At 45.8% G+C, this 21,049-nt stretch overlaps 1 protein-coding gene and 1 long non-coding RNA gene across 5 annotated transcripts in view; both read right to left on the reverse strand.

The window, feature by feature from the left end:
• LOC145521985 (uncharacterized) overlaps nt 1–7,257 on the reverse strand; it is a 125,483-nt gene extending 118,226 nt beyond the window's left edge. Inside the window, exon 1 of the long non-coding RNA XR_014065823.1 lies at nt 7,109–7,257. This is a non-coding gene — a long non-coding RNA (uncharacterized LOC145521985). The remainder of the gene's footprint in view (nt 1–7,108) is intronic.
• Nucleotides 7,258–9,789: 2,532 nt separating this feature from the next.
• Nucleotides 9,790–17,507, reverse strand: VGLL2 (vestigial like family member 2). 4 transcript variants are annotated; one of them, XM_081529565.1, is made up of 4 exons: nt 17,215–17,507; nt 14,628–14,940; nt 12,169–12,696; nt 9,790–10,914 (listed from the first exon to the last, which is right to left on the reverse strand). In XM_081529565.1, the coding sequence occupies exons 1-4, from the start codon at nt 17,293–17,295 to the stop codon at nt 10,874–10,876; spliced, it is 963 nt and encodes a 320-aa protein (XP_081385691.1). In that variant the 5' UTR covers nt 17,296–17,507; the 3' UTR covers nt 9,790–10,873. The 4 variants fall into 4 exon arrangements, with proteins under 4 accessions (XP_081385691.1, XP_081385690.1, XP_081385692.1 ...); XM_081529564.1 differs by having other exon boundaries at nt 9,790–11,059; XM_081529566.1 differs by lacking the exon at nt 12,169–12,696.
• Nucleotides 17,508–21,049: the final 3,542 nt, after the last annotated feature.

Consider the following 21,049-nt stretch of genomic DNA (forward strand, 5'->3'; position numbering starts at 1 on the left):
ATTCCTGCCTGATCTGGACATTATTTGGCCACTGTCAGGCCATTCTGACCTGGGGACTGACACCCTCTCAGTCTGGCTGACACCTAGCCAGAACAGCACTGTAGCTGCAGGCTCTCCTCATCCAATCCTCCTGCCTCTCTCTTCTTAACAGGTTTCAGGCCTGAATTGCAATCTGAAGGGTTTTTTTTTTAAACCTACTCTTTCTCTCCCTCCCTTTACCTTTCCCAAGCATTTCTCCCAACATATCATTTGCACATCTATTCTTCCTGACATCTGTTTCTTTGAGGCCCTTAACTAAAATACAGATAGTAGCAGGAACAGCCAAAGAAAAGAGGTAGCGAGATGGGGTTTGGGGTCTGGCTCACTCATCACTCAGGGGGCTAAGAGGACCTCATCGTGAGGGATATGTGGGATGTGGACAGTCCTGGGCACAAAGTGGGGGCCCCAAGGGCTAAGGACTTCACCAATGGTGAATAAGAAAAATGTCCCGTGGAGGGGAACCTCTGCCAATGGGATGATTCAGGCCTTTGAAAGACACAGAGGTGATAATGTCTATGAGAAAGTGGAACTGGCTGGCTCTTACTAAGATGTCCTGATTTCCTGAAGAAGGATCATGAGAAATCAAGGTTATGTAACAAATAAAGGCTAAGTGTGAGAGCTAGAGGGTGTCTCTGATAGGTTAAAAAGAGGTGTTTATAAACTGTCAAGAGCAGACACAAGTAAGGGGCAAGCCTTGCATGTGAGTGTTACAGAGCTCCAGAGAGGTGGGACTGATCGGTCAAGATACATCTGTTGAGAAAACCTAAGACCCTGAAACTCCAGATTGGGGAAAGAGACTGTATGGATGTCCCCAAGGAATTTGGCTCAGCACACCCCTCTCACCCCTCCCTGCTTGTTGAGATGGCTCATCACTCTAATGTAAGAGCCAGCACTCTGTACAGGAAGATACTCCTGTGGCCTCTCCACAGCAAGAAACGTGGGCCCCCTCAGGAGCTGCGCACACCTCCCCTGGACACTGCCAGCTTGATAACCAGGTTAAATCCTAGACTAGCCTGGCTTGGGATAGACTGGATCTGATAGAGGAGGAAGAGACTACATCTCAAAGGAACTACACGAATTAGCTAACACCTAATGGTGGGAACCAGGCATCCCTGGCGGCTTAGTGGTGAAGAATCTGCCTGCCAATGCAGGGGACACAGGTTTGATGCCTGGTCCGGGAAGATACCACATGCCTGCCACGGGGCAATTAAGCCCATGTGCCACAACTAATGAAGCCCGTGTGCCTAGAGCCCGTGCTCCACAATGAGAAGCCACCGCAATGAGAAATCTGAGCACTGAAATGAAGAGTAGCCCCCACTCGCAGAAACTAGAGAAAACCCGTACAAAGCAATGAAGACCCAGTGCAGCCAAATAGATAAATAAACAATTTTTTAAAATGTGTAATAGGGATTGACATACTTGGTGGTTGGCTCACTGGACCTTTAACCTGTGGGGTGAAATGTATCATGGTGTGTGGAAGGCCAAACAGACATCTCTGGGTCTGTGGCTCTCCTCTCTTCCCTCCCTTAGCCGATACTGTAAGTCAAGAATACAATAGGATCCCAGGGAATTACAATGATTGGCACCAGCATTTATGTTTGAAAGGTCACAGGGTTCATGGCTTCTGTCTTATTTCCTTTTATTTCACCAGAGCTCCTGGAAAAAACCACATGGATTCTGGAGAATAGCTATAGTGTAGCATGAGTCAAATCAAATACTAACTCCGATTGCAGCTGCCATGCCAGGTGTAATATCTTTGCTGTGTACTGTACTTAGTTGCTCAGTTGTGTCCAACTCTTTGCAACCCCATGGACTGCAGCCCGCCAGGCTCCTCTGTCCATGGGATACTCCAGGCAAGAATACTGGAGTGGGTTGCCATGCCTTCCTTCAGGGGATCTTCCCAACCCAGGGATCGAATCCAGGTCTCCTGTGTTGCAGGAGGATTCTTTATCATCTGAGCCACTATCTTTGCTAGAATATATTAATAATGCTTCAAGTGCATGGTATGTGTCTTGACATCTGCTTATCAGAGGATCTTAACTGATGCATCACCCTATTGCTGAGAGAAATAAAAGATTATTGAGAGCTGATCTTCAGGTTTATATAGAACTAGCTGATGACCTTGACAAGTGTGTGTAGTAGAATCTAAGCCAGAGTTGGTACAAGAGAAGATGTAAAAGTCAGTGGAGAGAGCAGGAAGATGACTCATTTAAGGCCTGTTGCCATTTAAAGTGGAGAAGGCAATGGCAACCCACTCCAGTACTCTTGCCTGGAAAATCCCATGGACGGAGGAGCCTGGTGGGCTGCAGTCCATGGGGTCACGAAGTTGGACACGACTGAGCGACTTCACTTTCACTTTTCACTTTCATTCATTGGAGAAGGAAATGGCAACCCACTTCAGTGTTGCCTTGAGAATCCCAGGGACAGGGGAGCCTGGTGGGCTGCCGTCTAGGGGGTCACACAGAGTCGGACATGACTGAAGCGAAGTAGCAGCAGCAGCAGCAGCCATTTAAAGGGAGCAGAGAACTGACTTACTAAGTAAAAAGTGCTGTGCTGTGCTAAGTCATTCAGTCGTGTTCGACTCTTTGTGACCCCATGGACTGCAGGCCTCCGGGCTGCTCTGTCCATGGGGATTCTCCAGGCACAAATACTGGGGTGGGTTGCCATGCCTTCTCCAGGGGACCTTCCCAATCCAGGGATTGAACTGAGTCTCCTGCATTGAAGGTGCATTCTTTACCAGCTGAGCTATCAGGGAAGCCCAGAAACTAAAAGGAGATGGCGTCAAAGAAGGTTGCTTTTTTTTTAAGGCGGGAAATGTTGCAGCCTGTTTTTATATTAATGGGAATGATCCAGTAGAGAGGAAGAGATGATGGTACAGGAAGAGAGGACAAGTGTTGAAGGGATGTCCTTGAGCAGAAGACCCAGATTGAGGATCCGGATAGAAGTACAGAAAAAGGATGTGTGCATGCATGCGTGCTCAGTCATTCAGTCGTGTCTGATTCTTGTGGCCCCATGGGCTGTGGCCCACCAGGTTCCTCTGTCCGTGGGGTTTTCCAGGCAAGAATACTGGAGTGAGTTGCCATTTCCTGCTGCAGGGGATCTTCTCAACCCAGGAATCGAACCCACCTCTCCTGCATTGGCAGGCAGATTCTTTACCACTGAGCCACCTGGGACACCAATTGCCTCCTAAAAGTGACAGAACCTCTCCCCACTCCTTTTATTAAGAGGATTTTTATTTTTAACTGAAGCAAGCTTTTAGACTATTTTTCTTTTTTTTTCAACTTGTACATTAAACTTTAGATGAACCTATATTTTAAAATTGCTTTGCACATAATAAAACAATTAATGCAATAATCTGTGTATTTTTCTCACAAGAGTTGGTGGTACCTGCTCAATCTACTTAATATCTAGTTGAGAGGGTAAAGAACATTAAAGTCAAGAGAGAATGAGATAATCTTTAGGGTTATTGCAACCTTTTAAATCCTGAACTCGTGTCACAAGATGTTAACTAATAAATGGCAAATACATGGCATAGACATTAGGTAGTAAGAGTTCTGATACAGGTGAGACCACTCACTGTGTCTAGTGTGGAGACAAGGCTTCGTGTAAGAGGCAGAACTTAAGTGAGACTTCGAAGAATTGATAGCATTTGGATGAGAGGGTAGTTAGGTTGAAGGTTTTCTAATAGCACAGAAGGGAGGAATTTACCAGGAAGCTTCTGTAGAATATGAGAAAGACATTGCTGACTGTGCTAACCCAGAGGAGCAGTCTAGTAGAATTGTGTGAGATGAGGTACCCTTGAGCTGAAAGCATCTGATGGTGAGCTGGGTGTCCTGAGAACTCGGACAAGGCAGCTCTAACCTCATTCTGAGCATCCATATGGACATAAGGACTAGGAAGCATAAGAACCAGATCAGGAAATGAGCAGACAACATGGAAAGCATTTTTTATAACGTCACTTTTAGAACTTTTCTGTTTACAGTAAGTAAGGAGAAGGAAAATAAAGCATGTGTAATTGAGTTCAAATTAGAAAGTCCTCTAATAAAGAAGTGACAAAAATTAAATTTGTACTCTAAAGTAGCAGTAAAAATGTAGTCAGAAGCTTTCATGATCTAAAGAATATACATTATTAAGTGGTATAATTTTGTTTTAACTTAACGTCTTGCCCTTGTTGTTGTTCTGTATACCCAGATGCCCCAAACTTCAGTGAAAGATGACAGAGCCTATATTATCAATTTTCAAATTTATTAGAGACTTTGAAATAGTTAAGTGTAAAATTGTGAATAAAAATTTCCTCCTCGTTAATCCCAAGTGAATGCGACTGTATCATGGTTTTCCCTTAGGATACAAGTCTGACACTTCCCTAGACTCTTTTCTTATTCCTTTCAAAAAGTACAAAAATGTGTTTTTAGAAGAAGCCTTTGAACAAGGAGGAACAAATATCATAAGCCCTGTTCTTTGTGTTTCTTACCAAATCTGTCAACGCCCTCTGTCAGTTTCTGAGTGTGAAGGAGAAACTGCCTGAGGTAAAAACAGGATTTCACACTCCACAAAGCAAGGTGGAAGAATACAAATAATACAGAACCTTTAGATATATGGAAATGACCTTCCAGATATGTCAAGAAATTCCCCCAAAAAGCAGGTACAATGAAAAAAGTACTATATTACCAGATGAGAAAACATCCCATTGTTTTCTGAGGTGTATTACACAGTGGGTAAAATGCACTAAAAGGAAAAAAAATAGGATTGTGCCTGGTAAAAATAAAAAGCAGTAACAGAAAGTTTAATTTTTTGTTTGGTTTCCACCCTGTTTCTTGATAATACCATGACTGGCACAAGGCCAATAATGTCGTTGCCAAAAATAAGGGTAAAGTGGTAATAACGAGAATTAGCAGAAAAAGAAATAAGTTCTGACATTCCCATCAATTATAATGCATATTTTAAGCAATCGTGTGTTCATATTTTTAAGATACTTGATTTGTTCTTCCTAAGTGAAAACTATTTTTATGTGAAGTACTCTAAAGAAGCTTCCAAATTATGAGGTAAATAGAGTGTTTTACTAAATACATATATAGACTATAAATACATATATATATTTGTACATCTATAAGCTATAAATACATATATGATGTATACCTATAAATACATATATAGACTAAACTATGTACTCGTGAAATAAATGTTGGTAAAAATCTCTAAGTGGTAACTAGATCATTAGTCATGCAACTACTGATTAGAAATAAAAATAGTTAATATTTTAGTTTTGTTTTTCAAATTTTAGCCTCCCTGTCACCTGAATTTCTTATAGGTAATAACAATTGTATACTTATTAATTATACGGTTTTGATAGGAAATGGAAATAATAATGACAGGGGAGGATAGTTTGAACAAAATCACTCTTTAGTGAACCAGAAATTCTGGGAGAAAAGTAGGACTAGAGCTTACTAGGAGATTCTAAGGACGAAACAAAGGAACAGAGAGTACGCTGCTATTGTTTTTCTAGATGAAACAAATGAATTCAATATGATAAAGGAAATTTGCTTTTGTTTTAGAGGAGCTTAGTTCCATAAGAGTTCACTGGTAGACCCCTGGAAACACTATAATTTGAGGTAGAACATGACACCATGTGTGGAGAACTTCAGATTTTTCTCTTACTGGGTTAAAAGTTATAAAGTGAAAAAATCCAAAGAGAGGGTAATGTTTTACCAAAGTATTAATTACCCCAGTAAATTCATTATATATATTGCTCTGAACAATGTTTCCCTAAACATTAATTCTTCAAATATTTAATTCTTTTCCCCCAAAGAGAATTTGCCTATTTTCTTAAAGTGAGCTTGAATTAGCAGAATCACCTCTGCCGACTCTCGGTGGCCATTCTGCCTGGATGCAGTGTTTCCACTGGGGTGGAGGTCAAGGCTGGAGACAACTGGGCGCTCCTCCTGAAGGCTGCCTTGCCTTTTTAGGTTATGAGGGTCTCTCTGTGTTTAGGATAACATGATTGACAGCTCCATTCCAGCTCCAATTAGCACCCTATAATTTATTAGCTTCTGCTTTCAGATTATGCGTTAACTTTACAAATATTCCAACCATGGAAACAGCAGCTATCAAGTGTCTCTTTCCTGATCCAGCCCTCTGGGGCTGGAGTGAAATACAAGGAAAGAGTGGTACAGTTGGTCTGTCAAGTGAGAATAATCATTTGTGTCTGTGTCTGTCTGAGGGCATGGGGTCTCTGATTTCTCTTTAGTCTTGCATTAGTGATGTGTGTGTCTGTATGTGGTATTGGTAGATAAATAGATTTTATCATGTGTGCATATGTGGTAGATAAACAGATTGTATCGCGTGTGTGTGTATGTGGTATTTATAGATAAACAGATTCTATCGTGTGGATCCTGTATTTGTATTATGAATTTCATTTATTTCTGGGACAGGAAGGAGAACTGGTAATGAGGAAATATGACATTTATGTTTGCTTTACCCTGTTGTTTGTTTAAATGTCAAAACATCAGTTACGTGCAGAGAGCAACTGTAATAATGATAGTGTCTTTAGGATGTTTTTTCCTTAACTCCAGATTTTAGAAATATGCAACAAATAATGAATGATGATAAATCCTAAAACTCTTGCAAGGAGGAAGGGAATATAGAGAGCAAGGACTTTCACAGGTATAATCAAAATATGAATTATCTGCATGCAAATGATCCACAGATTGTCAAAGCAATTTTACAAAGGAATCTTATATTTTCTGGTTTCTTTTAAAGTCTTTTCAAATATCTTTCCATTTTTCCTCCATGCTTTGATACCTGGTGAGTTGTGTTTAAAAATGCAGCTTATGGAAATGGCATTCATATGGAAAGCGGCTTAAGTTTTATTTTTAAAAATCTCCTCCAGCTCTGAAGTAACCAATCACTAAGTGTCTAAAAAAAAAAAGCTTGTTTATTTTGACAGAAGGTATACGGGTGCCTGCATATAAGCACAGGATTTATGATTCTAAGTATTAATAAATGGGAGGTTAAAATTACCTTATGAGTTGTTTCCTCCAGTTTGAAAGGGCACAGACAATGCAGTACTTACCCAGGAAGAGTGGCAAGGGAAGCTTCCAGCCAGGCAGTCTGCGTTCGTTCCCAGCACCCACCACCTCTGCCCTCCCTCCCATCCAGGCCTGAATCAATCTTAAGTCATTGCTAGAATTTGCCACGCATGGAAATAGAACTTCAAAGGGGAAATGGGACAAGATGGCAACTCCTATTAAACCAGAGGAGTAGAACAGATAGAGTTCCCTGCAGTTGGGTGACTGAGTTCTCAGCCAGAGGGCAATCGGTAACAGGATTACTTGGTAGCAGAGAGCTGTCTCTCCCCTTTTCGTCACCTCTCCCTCAGCAGAGGCCAAGTGCAAAGGGAAAACCGTGGGTAAGAAGGACACTGGTGCCAACTGGGATGATTAGAGGAGAATCTAATCCTCTTAGACCTCCATATGCAAACACATCATGTTTACCTTTTTCATGTCATCCACTCCTCCTTTCCTTCAATGTCTTTTTTTCAACTACTAGGGCCTCCTCTAGTCTGCATGGTTTCACCAATACTAGCAAGACAAGCGTGAGAATTCATCCTTTACATGACTTGGTAGGCCTAAGAGAATGTTGAAAAAATGTTGGGGCTACAAATTCACCAAAGTTCCCTCTGAAACTATTACACAGATCTGAATGATGGGAGTCCCAGGGCTTCTTGTATTTCTACTTCGGAACATAAAACATGGAGGGAAGTGCTCTGCTCTTCGTGTCCTACGCGCCAGGTCACTGGAGTCCTGCTCGGCAGTCTGGAAGGTCTGTTCAGGACTGCCCTGAAGGCCAGTTCCAGTGAAGGAGTCTCCTCATCAGCAACCTGATATTCACGTTAGATGCAGCTCAGGAGAGAGGCTTCAGTAATCAGAACCTCGTGACTGGGAAAAGGCTCCCTGTGGGTTCTGATCAGAGATCTTGAGTGCTAACATAGGTGGAACTCAGGGAAAGCTTCTGAGAGAGGGAAGAGACTACTAGGAAAAGATGTCCAGCAGGGAACACACTTGCTGTCTTTATCTGTACACTCATTGGCAAGTTTTTAAAAGTGCACTGAAAGGGAATGCATTTTATTTATGCTTGTATACACTGGTGATCCATGCCAATGGAACATGGATTTAAAAAATCACAGAGAAGTTCAAAGTTAATTTTAGTTATTGCTTCAGTGTCCAAACCTCAGACTAACATGCTTAACACGACCTGGTTAGGTTGGGTGTGAAGAGCTTCAGAGCAAAGAAGGCTAAAAATACTGAAATGAATTAATAAGAGATGCAATAATAAGTCCTTCCTAGAGATGAATGGAACTCCGCATCTGGTTGCATGGTCTGCAGGTAGGAGTCTGGACAATGTCCTGTGATGTTTCCTTTGAGACCTGGGATTCTGTACATTCTAGCATGCCAGTCTTTGCTGCCCAGCCTCTTTTCCCTTCTTTATTCGTCTTCTGTGGAGGAGAAAGTAAGCCCAAAGTTGAGCATCTCAAGACAAGTCAGAAGTGTATCAGCAGTTACTGCTGTAGGTAACAGTGCGGTCTCTGCCCCCTGGATGCCTGGGTTGGTTTCCTGGCTCTGTTACTTATTAGCTATGTGACTGGGCAGATTATTCCTCCTCTGTGAGCCTCTGTGGTAATAAGTACCACCCAGAATTGTTGTGAGGTTAAGGGAGTTAACCTATATATAAAGCCCTCAGACCAGTGCCTGGAAAAATGATAAACAATTAATATTTGTTGTTGCTATATACAATGCAATTGTTAATAGTTATTACTGATTGCTATCACATCTGGGGTAGTATAATCATATAGTACCTTCCATCTGAGCAAAACCAGTAGCAGGTTCTTTAATGCTCACAGTCTACTTAACAAGTACCAAAATGATAGAAAGAAGAGATGGGTAACTCTGCTAAGCCATGCTCTGAATAAGGTTCCCTAACTGTACTCAACTCTTGAGAATATTATCCAAGATAAATGGTATTTGCCTCTTGTGTTATAATGAAGGAGGAGAATCCCCATGGACAGAGGAGCCTGGCGGGCTACAGTCCACGGGGTTGCAAAAAATCAGATATGTTATAATGAAGATCAAGATTTGAATTAATATTTTATGCTTTAACAGCCTTCAAGTGCAATTTGGGCATAACATTAAATCTCTCTCTTTAGGGAAAGAACACAAATAACTTTGGCATCAAGGGAACATAAAACCATTAAGTTCTTAATAAATTCTTTTTTTTTTCTGGCCTAGTTGTACATTTGGTTTCTTAGTCTAGCTGATCAAAGTATACAACAACCAAGATTTCAAAAACATTTTTAAACTGAGTAGTTTACTATCTTAAGAGTCTAGAATCTAAGAAGTAACGATAATTCTCTTTTGGAGAATAATGTGTGTATCTGACTGAATGGTGCACAAGTCGGTTTTCCTACACATCTCTTTTACTTGATGAAGGCTATCAGGTAACCCGGGCTTCCTTGGGCCATGACTTTCTCATTTATGAAACAAGGCGGGAATACCTAACTTCTCATCTCCAAGGTTGATACAAGGTGGAAAGGAGTTCTCAGATTTCATGGCGTGGCAAACACTTTGGAAAACCAAAAATATTTATACAAAATGATTTTACTTACTGACATCAGGTCATACTACTATAAATTATTTTATTCTATTAGAGAAAAACTAAGACATTTGTTTTCCTTTGAAGAAATAACACTGCAACCTAGTGGTAAACAAACATCTTTAATGTTCGTTTCTTCTTCCTCATCACCTTCAGTTTTGCCCACACATGTACCCTTCCCCTGTCCCAATACTAATGTGATCAAATCATGACCATAGAGACTGAGAAGAATATCTGAGGTACACGAGACTCCATGGACATCTCTTCCCCTTGTGGTGATTCCTAGTTCTTCTTGGAGACAACTGGGGTCTCTCGAGGCTCAATTTTTTTTTTTTTTTTTTCCATCCAGAGGAGGATAGAGGGAGGGACAGAACTTGTGGGAGAGAAGGCAGAGAGAGTTTTTTCTTTCATCATAAAATGTCCTTTGTAAAAAATATGATATACACACACATGTATAAAACATATCCAGTGCAATTGCAATTGTTGTGCCAAACACTGGGAAGTGCCACCTTGGTCGATGTATTTCTGGAGTTTTAAACAGTTGTCCTACGACAGCTGCATTTCAGTAAGACTTGGGCAGGTGGCTCCAGATAAGCCACTTGCCACTCACATTCAGGCTGAGGCTTCCATGTTCACAGTCCGAAGGAAAAGGTGTGTCTTTGTGTCTGGAGTGGGTGTTGCAGGGAGGGAGTGGGCAGGAAGGGAGCTGGAGGCTACAGGTGAGGAAGAAAGAATTGGCTTCTTTTGACTTCTCTACCATATAGTCTTCGATGCAAATACAAAGACATTTTCAATGTGAGGATATTGACGTCAGCAGCGCTGTGATCCCACTACTTAATGAAATAATTCACACCAGCATAAAAAAATATTCACACCAAAACGTCTCTTTTTCTTTCCTTCTTTCCAAGAAAACCATGATATCTTGTCACCTGAGTGATCTCAATACAGATAGTTCCAGTGATTTGCCCAAAAGTCACTGAGCGTCATTCAGAGTCTTTGGGTCTGCTCTTTTGGCAGAAGGCATTATTTTTAGATGAAAATTCTGTTGCTGTGTGTTTTGGTTCTCCCGATATACGGAGCAGTTTGAAGTCTCTGCCTTCCCCCATGTCCTCATCCATGAAGTGAGAGGCACAGATGCTGAGCCTCCATGGCTGGTCAGAAGGGAAGGGGCAGGGGGAAGGTCAGCAGATCAGCTCAGGAGGGATGCACCACAGAGGGAATAACGACGAGCTGCAAACCAAGATCAGAAGCTGTTACAAACCCACTTGATTTCAGCTCTGAGTGTCACCAAGTGCGCTCTGCAGAGACCTACAGGGAAGAAGGTGGGTTGTCTAAAACCAGTACAGATCCTTGCTTTTGTCCTGAGGCTGCAAACCTGAAAACAGAGAGAAAATAAAAGGGAGAGAGAGAGAGGGAGAAGAGACAGAGAGAGGGAGAGAGAAGGGGGTGGGGGAGGGAAGGCACAAGATATTTAAAGAAAGAGAAAGACAAACACCACTGTTTTATTGTGAAAGTCACAGAATTCATCTAAAGGGCATGAATGAAAGTAAAAGCAAAGCAAACAAATGTCACATCTGCACCTGAGGGAACAGAGAGCAGGGCAAGACTACAAGCCAATTTATTACGCAATTTTTTTTTTCATTTTGCCATAAAAATAAAGCAAACAAAAAAGTAAACCCTTATTTGAATGTACCTTTCAAATTCAACTCTTTAAGCTAGGGACGTAATATTACCACTAACACCGTATTCTTGTTAAGTTTTCTGTTTTCAAAGACCTATTTCATTTGGCAATTAAGTTGATATCAGTCATGGGTCATATTTGTATGACTTGTAACTATCACTAGGTGACAAGACCCTCTCCACCCCTCAAGTTGTAGAGGATTTTAAACTACATTCTTAGCAGGTACTCTAGATCAGCGCTGTCCAATAGAAACAATGGAAGCCATGGGTATAATTCTAAATTGTCTGGCAGCCACATTGAAAAAAAAGTAAAAAGAAACAGGTGAGAATTAATTTAGTAATATATTTTATTTAACCCAATATATATTTAATATGCAATGTTGAAACATGCAATCAATATAAAATATAATGAGATGAATTTTACATTCTTTTGGGGAACAAAGTCCTGAAATCCAGTGTGAATGATACACTTACAGCACACCCCAATTCAGCCTGGCCACGTTTCATGTGCTCAGCCGACACACGTGGCTGCTGACTACGGTACTGAACAGCACAGAGCTAGAACCTCTCTGACAAATTTTATTCTTAAAAAATCCTCTGTAATAGTAACCGGCCACTTTCTCATTTGTCCACACCGATGACAGAGTCATCTGTCTGCTGAAACACAACCCCGCTATGTGCAGACCTTAGCGCCTCAGGGTCACTGGGGTCTCCAAGGAGAACTAAACGGGGTCCCCGGCTCAGCCCAGTTTGGGGCACAGGGCAGGAGGGGCCCGGGGATGCCACATCCCCTCTCCCGCTTACCTGAGTCCACGCTGAGGCCCAGACCCCCGGGCACGTCCCCCGCGGGGCTCGCGAAGGGTCCCCCGGGCGCGGCCCACGCGGCGCTGGCCGGCTCGCCCTTGGCGGACAGCTCGCAGGGCGGGCTGCCGGGCGCGGAGGCCGGCGCCGGCGCGAGGCGGGCCGGACGCCCGGAGGCGGCGGGCATCAGCAGCGGCCCGTAGCGCGGGTCGAAGTGCGGCGCGTAGACCTCGTGCACGGCGGCGGGCCGCGGGTAGGCGGCGGCCTGGGCTCCGAGAGCGCCGCCCAGCGCGTACGGATGGTGGGGGTGAGCGTGGTGCGGGTGCGCGTGGGGCCAGGGCTCAGCCGCGCCCTGGTGCAGGTGGCCGTGCAGCGCGGCCGGCGAGTAGGGGTCGGCGGCGGCGGCGGCGAAGGGCAGCTCCGAGTGCGCGGCGGCCAGCGGGCTGCCCAGCGGCGCGGGCACCGGCGTCTGGTAAGCGCTGTTCCAGAAGGAGGCGGGGAAGCTGCGCTGGCTCATGGGGTAGGAGCCGTCTTCGGGCGGGCGAGGCGGAGGGAAGGAAAGAGAGAGAGAGAGGAGCGCATCACCGTCGGGAGACGGTCGCCGACCGACCCTGCGCGGCCGCTACAGAGCTGATCGCTCTGCTTGGGCGAAGGGCGGGAAGGGCGCTTGTCTCCACGGGGCTGCGGCCTGGGAACGCGAGGTCGCAAGTGGCGGTCGTATTCGCGCTGCGGGAACCCCGCGAGTGGCGGGGAGAGGAACTGTGGAGCCCAGTTTCGGGGCGCGGGGAGCTTCCCTCGGACTCCGAGCAGGGCCACCTCGGGCCAGAAGCGGCCTCGCCTTCCCGGTCAGCAGCCTCTTCTCGAGTTGAAGCTAGCTCTTCCCGCTCTTGGTTGGTCGCCTAGCGATCTCACTACCCGCTCTCGCATTTCAGCCTCCTTTGCTACAGAAATCGCGCCCCTCCAAGGCCTCTGATAGACTGGAAGTCCATCGACATATTTCGGAGTCTTGCTATTATTAGCCTCCTTTCTAGAAACTTTCTTTCAAAAAACTTTTTTTCCCCCAGACAGTAAACTTGACATATTAAAAGGGCAGCTGTATTATTTGCATAGAGGGACACTAATGGACAGGCCTTTTCCGTTTTAATTAACAAACTTTATGCGTCAAAGTGTGGGCGCCAGGAATAACAATAATTATAATAATAATTATTATTGCCCGTGTCATTGTTGACCCTTAGTTTCTGGAAGCATTTTAAGAGAGCAGCATTTAGATCAAATTTGTTGCCTTTAGTGGGGAGGAAAGGAAGGAAAGGCATTTAATGAAAAGGACCTTGGAGAAGGCATCTGCACTTCATAGTCGATAATTTAAAATGCTTCGAAAATGCATTCTAAGTAGTGAACAGTCTATTAAAAACATTTAGGCAACTGGAGAATAAAAGGAATGTTTTGTTTTTGGATCTTGTCTAGGCAAGGCTTGTACAAATTATCAGATTTAAGAAAAAAATGGATGGTTGTCATTTCCCCCAAAATGTAATACTTGTTTTCCTTTTTACAATAAAGTCCTCACTTCTCATCTTGGTACACATCGAAAACTAAGATTAGTGAGAAATTTTACCAAATAGTTACCTCCACCCTTGTCTCGGTAATAAAGGGAGGTAGAGATTTCAGAATAGAAGGGAGAGCTGCTTGACTTGCCCAAGAAGCCATTGTCCCAGGGTAGCTAAAGCAGGGCTTTGTGAGAAGGGTAAAGTAATAAAGAGGGGATGTGTTTGGGGAAAATCTTTAAAGGTGTTTTGGCTACCCTTAAAGTCTTATTTCTTTTTTACTTTACTCGCTTATTGAAAGACATTCTCTGCTTCAAGATTTCCCAATTAATTGAAATCTGGCAAAAGGCATAAGTAGGTTTTAGGAGACATTCTTCAGCGGGTTTTGCTTGCAATGCATTCTCAGACATTTTTCTTTGGAGACATTTTCAGAAAGGGAGGAAGGGCCCTGAAAGCTATTGTACTTGAAGATCCACCTCCCCCCACCCCCACACCTGACTTGGGAGACTGTTGGAAACCTCACATTTCCATAGCACATTTACATATATTTTCTTGCTTGCCTTACTGTCATCTCCAGGGGTAGTTAAGAGGGCAAGTGTTATTCTAATTTTAGAGATCAGTAAATAGAGTGACCTCCAAGAGGTTAAGAGACTTGCCCAAGGTCATATTGCTAGGGAGTGGTGGAATCCAATGCACAGATCAAGGGCTCCGAATTCAAGGCTACTGATTTTCCTAGGCCACTGCTTTGCTCAGCCTCCTCAAGAAGAGATCTTACGCCTGCCTTTATCTATTCCTCCTCCGATTTCCTTACCCTTCCCCACGCCCCATTTCACCTCTTCTCTAACACCTATAGCTCTTTCAGCCGCCTCTGCAGGCTGTGGGAGCTCTCAATTCCCTCTTGTTAGTGAGGCCCGTACTTACCCCGCCAGGGCCCGGAGCTCCGCGGCGTTTTGCTGCTTGTGCAGCTTGGGGAATAGCTGCTAGGCTGGCTCAGAGCCCTGCTGAAGTGCTCGTCTACAACAGAGCTGATGTCCCCCTGGAAATAGGTGAAAAGGACGCAGCGGGAGTTGATGTACTCTGCCTCTGGTGGGCGCTCTTTCTCCGGGCTGCCTTCTTCTTCTTTTATACTAGCCGGAGTTTGGCTGGAGAAGGAGGAGCTGCCACTGCCGCTGCTGTTGCTGGGGCTGGCGTTGCACTCCTGGGCTTCTTGCATTTTGGAATAATAGGCTAGTTTCTGCTCAAAGGAGAAATAATGGAGAAGTCAATTTCAAAAGACATAACAAGTTGGGTTCCGATTGCACTCCCTCATCCGGATCCCTAAGGTAAACAGGAGCAACTGCCTTCTGTGAGTGCCTATGCCGGGTCCTCAATAACCTCAATAACGTGGGCCGCAGTCCGCAGGCCTTCCAACCTGCAGCTGAACAAAGGTGGGGTTCCTGAGAGGTGAGGTCCTTCTTGGAGCTTGTCTCCCCAGAATTGTTGCTAGGCCACAGAGAAAACTGTCTGAAGGTGTCAGGGTGAAGGTCCTGGAAGAAGCCTAAGCAGTTTGACCGCAGAGGCAGGCTCAAGGCAGATATATTTTTAAAATCAGGCTCCAAGGGTAAAGGGCACCCAAGTCTAGTTACAGCCTGACTGTTCCTTGCTGAGAATTCAGGGCAGAGGTACAAGATGCAGGATTAAGCATCTTCATGATAGAACATGAAGGTAACAAAATGCACTCTACACAACCAGGATGTAAAGGAAGAACTGCCATGGGGTAAAAACATGGAATAACAACGTGATATGGATCATTTTAATAAACGGAAGTTGGTATGTGGTCATCCATGAACTGGCCATTTAAAAAATCTCAGCTTCTAGAGAGACCTTCTTTTGAGAAAGGAAAAGCCAGTGGGCTATTTCGACCCTCACCATCTCTGTGTACTGAGGGAAAAAAAGAAATGAAAAGAAGCAGAGGATGATCTTGGCTGTGAGGCTGGGTAAATCATGACTGTCTGATAGTGATTTACAAAACCAAGTGTGGTTGCTGAAAACATTTTCTTAGCAATGAGCAATGGACAATGCAATGCTAAAGCAGTATGCAGACAGAGGTGTCCTTCAAGGGAGACCCTGATCATACAAAACTGAACAGAGATCTTGGTGATACAGATTGGTCCAGGGTCAGGGAGGAGAAAGGACCAAACAGATAGAAAACCAACCCATCTTTTTCTCTTTGTTATACTCCCAGCCAGGGAAGCAGCTCATCTTAGACACTGAAGCTAAAAGACTGAAGTTATTTAGCAACATCACAATTTCTACTATATTCCCACTTGGCTTAAAATGAGAGACTCTGGTGATTCCTAAAGTTAACATTGAGACTAAATAAACTCCTAGTTGCCAAGTTTTACAAAGGAGAGGAGGAGGGGAAAAAGCAAAAACCAAAATGCAAAATCTACCCATTCCATCATTAATTCATCAGGAAATTTTCTAATATATATTTTGCAAACAAAATTTGGCAAAAAATGGACTCAGGCACCGGGGTGTATTTCAGTTTTCCCAAAACAAGAGTCCAGGCTCTCACTTTGGAACCCGCTCAGGACTGCTAGGGTATCCCTCCTCCACCCACTGGAGTGTGTGATCTTATTCATTTCCTTGACTACTGTCACCGGTTTCAACTACATCAGCTGAAGACTGAAAAGAAAAATGTTCAATCAGAAAATACCCAGAGAATAGAAAAATTGTAATAATTAAACGAAACTTGAAGAGTTGGCAGAACCGGGGCCAGTGGTCCTCTCGAAAGCGGGTTTGTTGATGGCAGGGCAGCCAGATTCAGCTACTCAGGCTAGCGAAAGGCGAAATATTAATATTTTCTATGAAACTGGCCCCCTGCCGGGTCAATCGTCCCCAGAACTTTGGGTCAATTAATATTCCCCAGAACTTTGCAAAGCAAAGATTATAAAGTCAGCGAATTTCTTGCGGTTCTCTTTATAACGAATTCGCTGGTTCTGAAATTAACTGGCCTGATCGCCTAAGAATTGAAACGGGGATAAAAAAGGCTTTGATAAGCTTGCATGGATGAGAACGCGAGTCTTTGCATCTTAGAAAGACAGAGGCAGACACTTGCCTTTGTTTCGTCGTCACTCTCACCTTTGGGACCAAAGTTTGGTTTTCTCTGCGTGAGCTTTGCTGGCATCTCCACGAGCCGGCACGGGGCTCGGAACAATCTGGAGTCCAACAGACTCCAAAGAAACAACGCGGTCCGCGCGATCCTAGTCTGATCATTCGCAGGAAATCCGGGGCGCGCATTAGCAGGGCTTAGCTGCCTTCCCGAGAGAGCAAACGGGCAAGCTAAAGGGGTTAGCTCAACCTATTGGGTGGCAGCGCGGGCAATCCCCGCATCCGAGGCGCCCGCGGCTGGTTGGTCTCCCTCGGACCGGCGCGGAGGCACCGGGAACCTCGGAGTACTGGCAGTACTTGGGGAAGCCGGGGCGCGCCACCTGTCTACGCGGTCCGGACGAGAGGAGACACATACCTGGTGGTAGGGGGTGTAGGCGGCTGCGAAGTAAGGCTGGGGAGGACCATAGACTTGGTACATAACATCCAGACAGCTCATGGCTTCCCGCAGCGGAGACTCGTAAGTGTTTTATCGTCAACTCTCCTCGGACGGCGGAGGGCAGGGATGCTGCCTGGGCGCCACTTGGACCCGAGCTCCCGAGTCATCCGCGGTGGAGCGAGGGGCAGCGCGCTGCGCGGCTCAGGATCCCGCTCGCACGCTGCCTTCCCACCCCTGCAGTTCCAGCGGTCACCGCGCTCCGAGCTGGAAGCGCCCGGGCTCCCGCTAGTGGGCATTTAAACCCCACGCGGGGCAGGCGTGCTGACGCCACTCCTGGGCCGCAGAGGCGGGGGGGCGGGCGTCGGGGGCGGGTACCGGGGGCCCAATGGATTGAGAGGGACTAGGGACCGAGGGGCTGCCGGTGCGTTTCCCCGGGACACCCCGCGGCGAGCCTGTGCCCAGGGGTGCGGCGACTTGCGCAGCCCAGAACTTGAGCCCTGAGGCTTCGCACCGTGAGGAGTAGGGATTTTCCAGGCTAAAGCCGAGGCGGGGAGGACGCAGAGGAGAGGGGAAACCGGGGATCTTACATTTGGAGAGAGGAAGTTGTGGCGTGGTGGGGAAAGGTCTTTGGGGAGAGCCCCGACCTCACAGTGGAGAATTGAGCGTGTGCATCGGGGGTGACGAGGTGGGGGAGAGTCTCTGCGCTCTGCTCCTAGGGGGAGGAACGGCGCCATCCCCAGGAATCCCCTAGGAGATCCGGATCTTCGCAGATAGGATGTCAGAGTCCGGGAACTCCTCTCTGCGCGGAGGAGCTCCCTCTGCGGGGAAATGGCTGCGGCCGAAGCCTGTTTAACCATCGCCCGGCGGCACCTCCTTTGCGCCCCTTCGGAGCCGATCCACTCGTCAGCTCCCACACCTCTCAATTCCTTTCACTGGGGCGGGTCCTTACTACCCCTCTAGAGTAGATCCCCGCCCCTTTCTCCTGGAGGTCCTCCATCCGAACCCGCTGGGTCCGCGCTGTTCGCGCCCCGCCTTCGGGTCCTCCCGGTACGCGCTGCTTTCGAGGAGTCCAAGAGGCCTTACCCGGCCCCCAGCCGCCCCGAGTCTTCTCGGCCGGCATCCTTTGAAGTTTCAGTAACTTTTTGGAACAAAGACTCGTTGGCTGCAAGAGGAATTATCTAAGGCACTGCAGGGAGGTCAGAGAGGGCTTTTGCCCTCTCAGTCGGTAATACAGCAGCTGTGAAAGAGGATACACTCCAATTGTGAAACTCGCCTTGCGCATCGCCGTTCTCTTTCGTTTCCTGAGAGCTCTCCCGGCTCGGACCGGCTTTCTGCGACGCTTTCCATCCTGTCCAAGCACCCCTCCCCCAGCTCTGGTGTGCTCGGTCCTTAGAGTTTAGGAACGTATTGAGACGAGGCTTTTTAAACATCCGGTCAGGCGGGGGAAAGCACATTACGGAAATACCTGAGGGGCGTACTTGGAGGGTAGAGAGGGTAGCGTTTGCGAGCTGTAAGAGCCCAGACCCAAGGAAGTGACAGCGTGGATTACTGATAGAAACGAACACGAGTGAATAACTAGAGTTTAAATACAGTTTAAATACAGCAAAAAGTCCCACAGTGATTCACAGGCTATTAAAAGCTGCGAACAAATGCGTCTTTAAAGATATATTTGTCTTTAAAACGTGAATATGTTAAGCCAAATAGTTTTGGAGTTGAATTCTGGTTTGCCCGATTTATAAGTTGGCTTCATGTCCCCTCCAGTTCAGTTTATAAATGGTGAGAAGTCCTCAGTGATTGAAATGTTTCTTTAATTAACTACAATGCAGCCTGTTTAAAGAAAATTAAAATAAAGACACCTCTGCGGTACAATTTCAGGCAAATCTGCTTTCAGCAGCCGGGCTGTCTTGTGGCTGAGCTGGGCGGTTTCTGCAGCCTACCGCGGTCCGGGCGCACAGGTGAGGCAGAAAGAACATCCCTCCCACCGTTACACCAGCCTTCCCTCCCCAGGAGTTTCGGAGGAGGGCAACAACCGCTTTATCCGCTTCTCTTCTGGGGACAAAAAAGCAAACACTCCAGGGAAGGCCACTCTCGTTGCTGGGATCACTCCGCTTCGCACCGCCCTGGGCCCAGGGTGGGCTCGACCCGCAAGCCCCGAGTCAAGTGTAAGGGCAGCGCAGAGCTGCGCGGGGGAACAGATCACCGCCAGCCGGCGCAGCCTCCGTGAGTCACACTCCCCGCTTTCGCTCAGATCCAGCTGTCCATTCTTGAACATAGAGTTTCGACTCTGGCTTCCTTGGGTTAGGGCATCTCTGGGCCCGAGCATTCGTCGCCTGAGCGCGCTCCTTGCCTCGCAGCCCGGGCTCCGCAGCGTGGCCAGAGGCTGGCAGTACTGAGCTGGGAAAACCGGTAGGAGGCGGCCACCGAATCGCAGGTCTAGCTAGTGCCAGGGAGCTGGAAACCTGTCCCTGACTACCTCCTAGTAACGACCTCCTAGTAACCTCCTCACGTTGACATTTTAATTCTACTTTGGCCATGAACTTTACCTTTCCCTCAAATGCAGGAAAAAAAGAACAACCTTTCAGGCTCAGCAAGGCCCAACGAATTGTTATTTTTCACAAGCATTATAGGAGCAACGATTTTCCATATTTTGAAGAAAGGAAGAAAAGAGAATGTGAGGCCAGCTGCCCCAGACTGCTTTCTGTTCACATTTCTCAATCCTCTCTTACGGGAAAGAGTTTTTAAAAACATCACTGAACCTAACTAATGGTCCAAGGGACTCTCAAGAGTCTTCTCCAACACCATAGTTCGAAAGCTGTGCTTTGGCGCTCAGCTTTCTTTATGGTCCAACTCTCACATCCATACATGACTACTGGAAAAACCATAGCATTGACTACACGTACCTTTGTCAGCAAAGTAATGTCTCTGCTTTTTAATATGCTGTCCAGATTTGTCATAGCTTTTCTTCCAAGGAGCAAGCATCTTTTAATTTCATGGCTACAGGCACCATCTGCAGTGATTTTGGAGCCCAAGAAAATGAAGTCTATCAGTGTTTCCATTGTTTCTCCATCTATTTGCCATGAAGTGATTGGACCAGATGCCATGATATTCTTTTTTTGAATGTTGAGTTTTAAGCTAGCTTTTCACTCTCCTCTTTCACTTTCATCAGGAGGCTTTTTAGTTCTTCTTTGCTTTCTGCCATAGGGTGGTTTTATCTGCATATCTGAGGTTAAATAACATTTCTCCCGGCAATCTTGATTCCAGCTTGTACTTCACCCAGCCCGGCAATTTGCATGATGTACTCTGCATATACGTTAAATAAGCATGGTGACAATATACAGCCTTGATGTACTCCTTTTCCAATTTGGAACAAGTCCGTTGTTCCATCTCGGGTTCTGACTGTTGCTTCTTGACTTGCATACAGATTTCTAAGGAGGCACGTAAGGTGGTTTGGTAGTCCCATCTCTTTAAGAATTTTCCACAGTTAGACTGCAAGAAGATCAAACCAGTCAATCCTAAAGGAAGTCAGTCCTGAATGTTCATTGGAAGGACTGAGGCTGAAGCTCCAATATTTTGGCCCCCTGATGCGAAAAACTGACTTATTGGAAAAGACCCTGATGCTGGAAAAGATTGAAGGGAGGCGGAAAAGGGGGCAACAGAGGATGAGATGGTCGGATGGCATCACTGACTCAACGGACATGAGTTTGAGCAAGCTTTGGGAGTTGGTGATGGACAGGGAAGCCTGGTGTGCTGTAGTCCATGGGGTCGCAAAGAGTCAGACACGACTAAGCGACTGAACTGAACTGAACTAAGGGTA

Source organism: Giraffa tippelskirchi, chromosome 9 (assembly GCF_054371585.1).
Source record: "Giraffa tippelskirchi isolate mGirTip1 chromosome 9, T2T-mGirTip1v1.2.pri, whole genome shotgun sequence".
NCBI classification, from domain to species: Eukaryota; Metazoa; Chordata; class Mammalia; order Artiodactyla; family Giraffidae; genus Giraffa; species Giraffa tippelskirchi.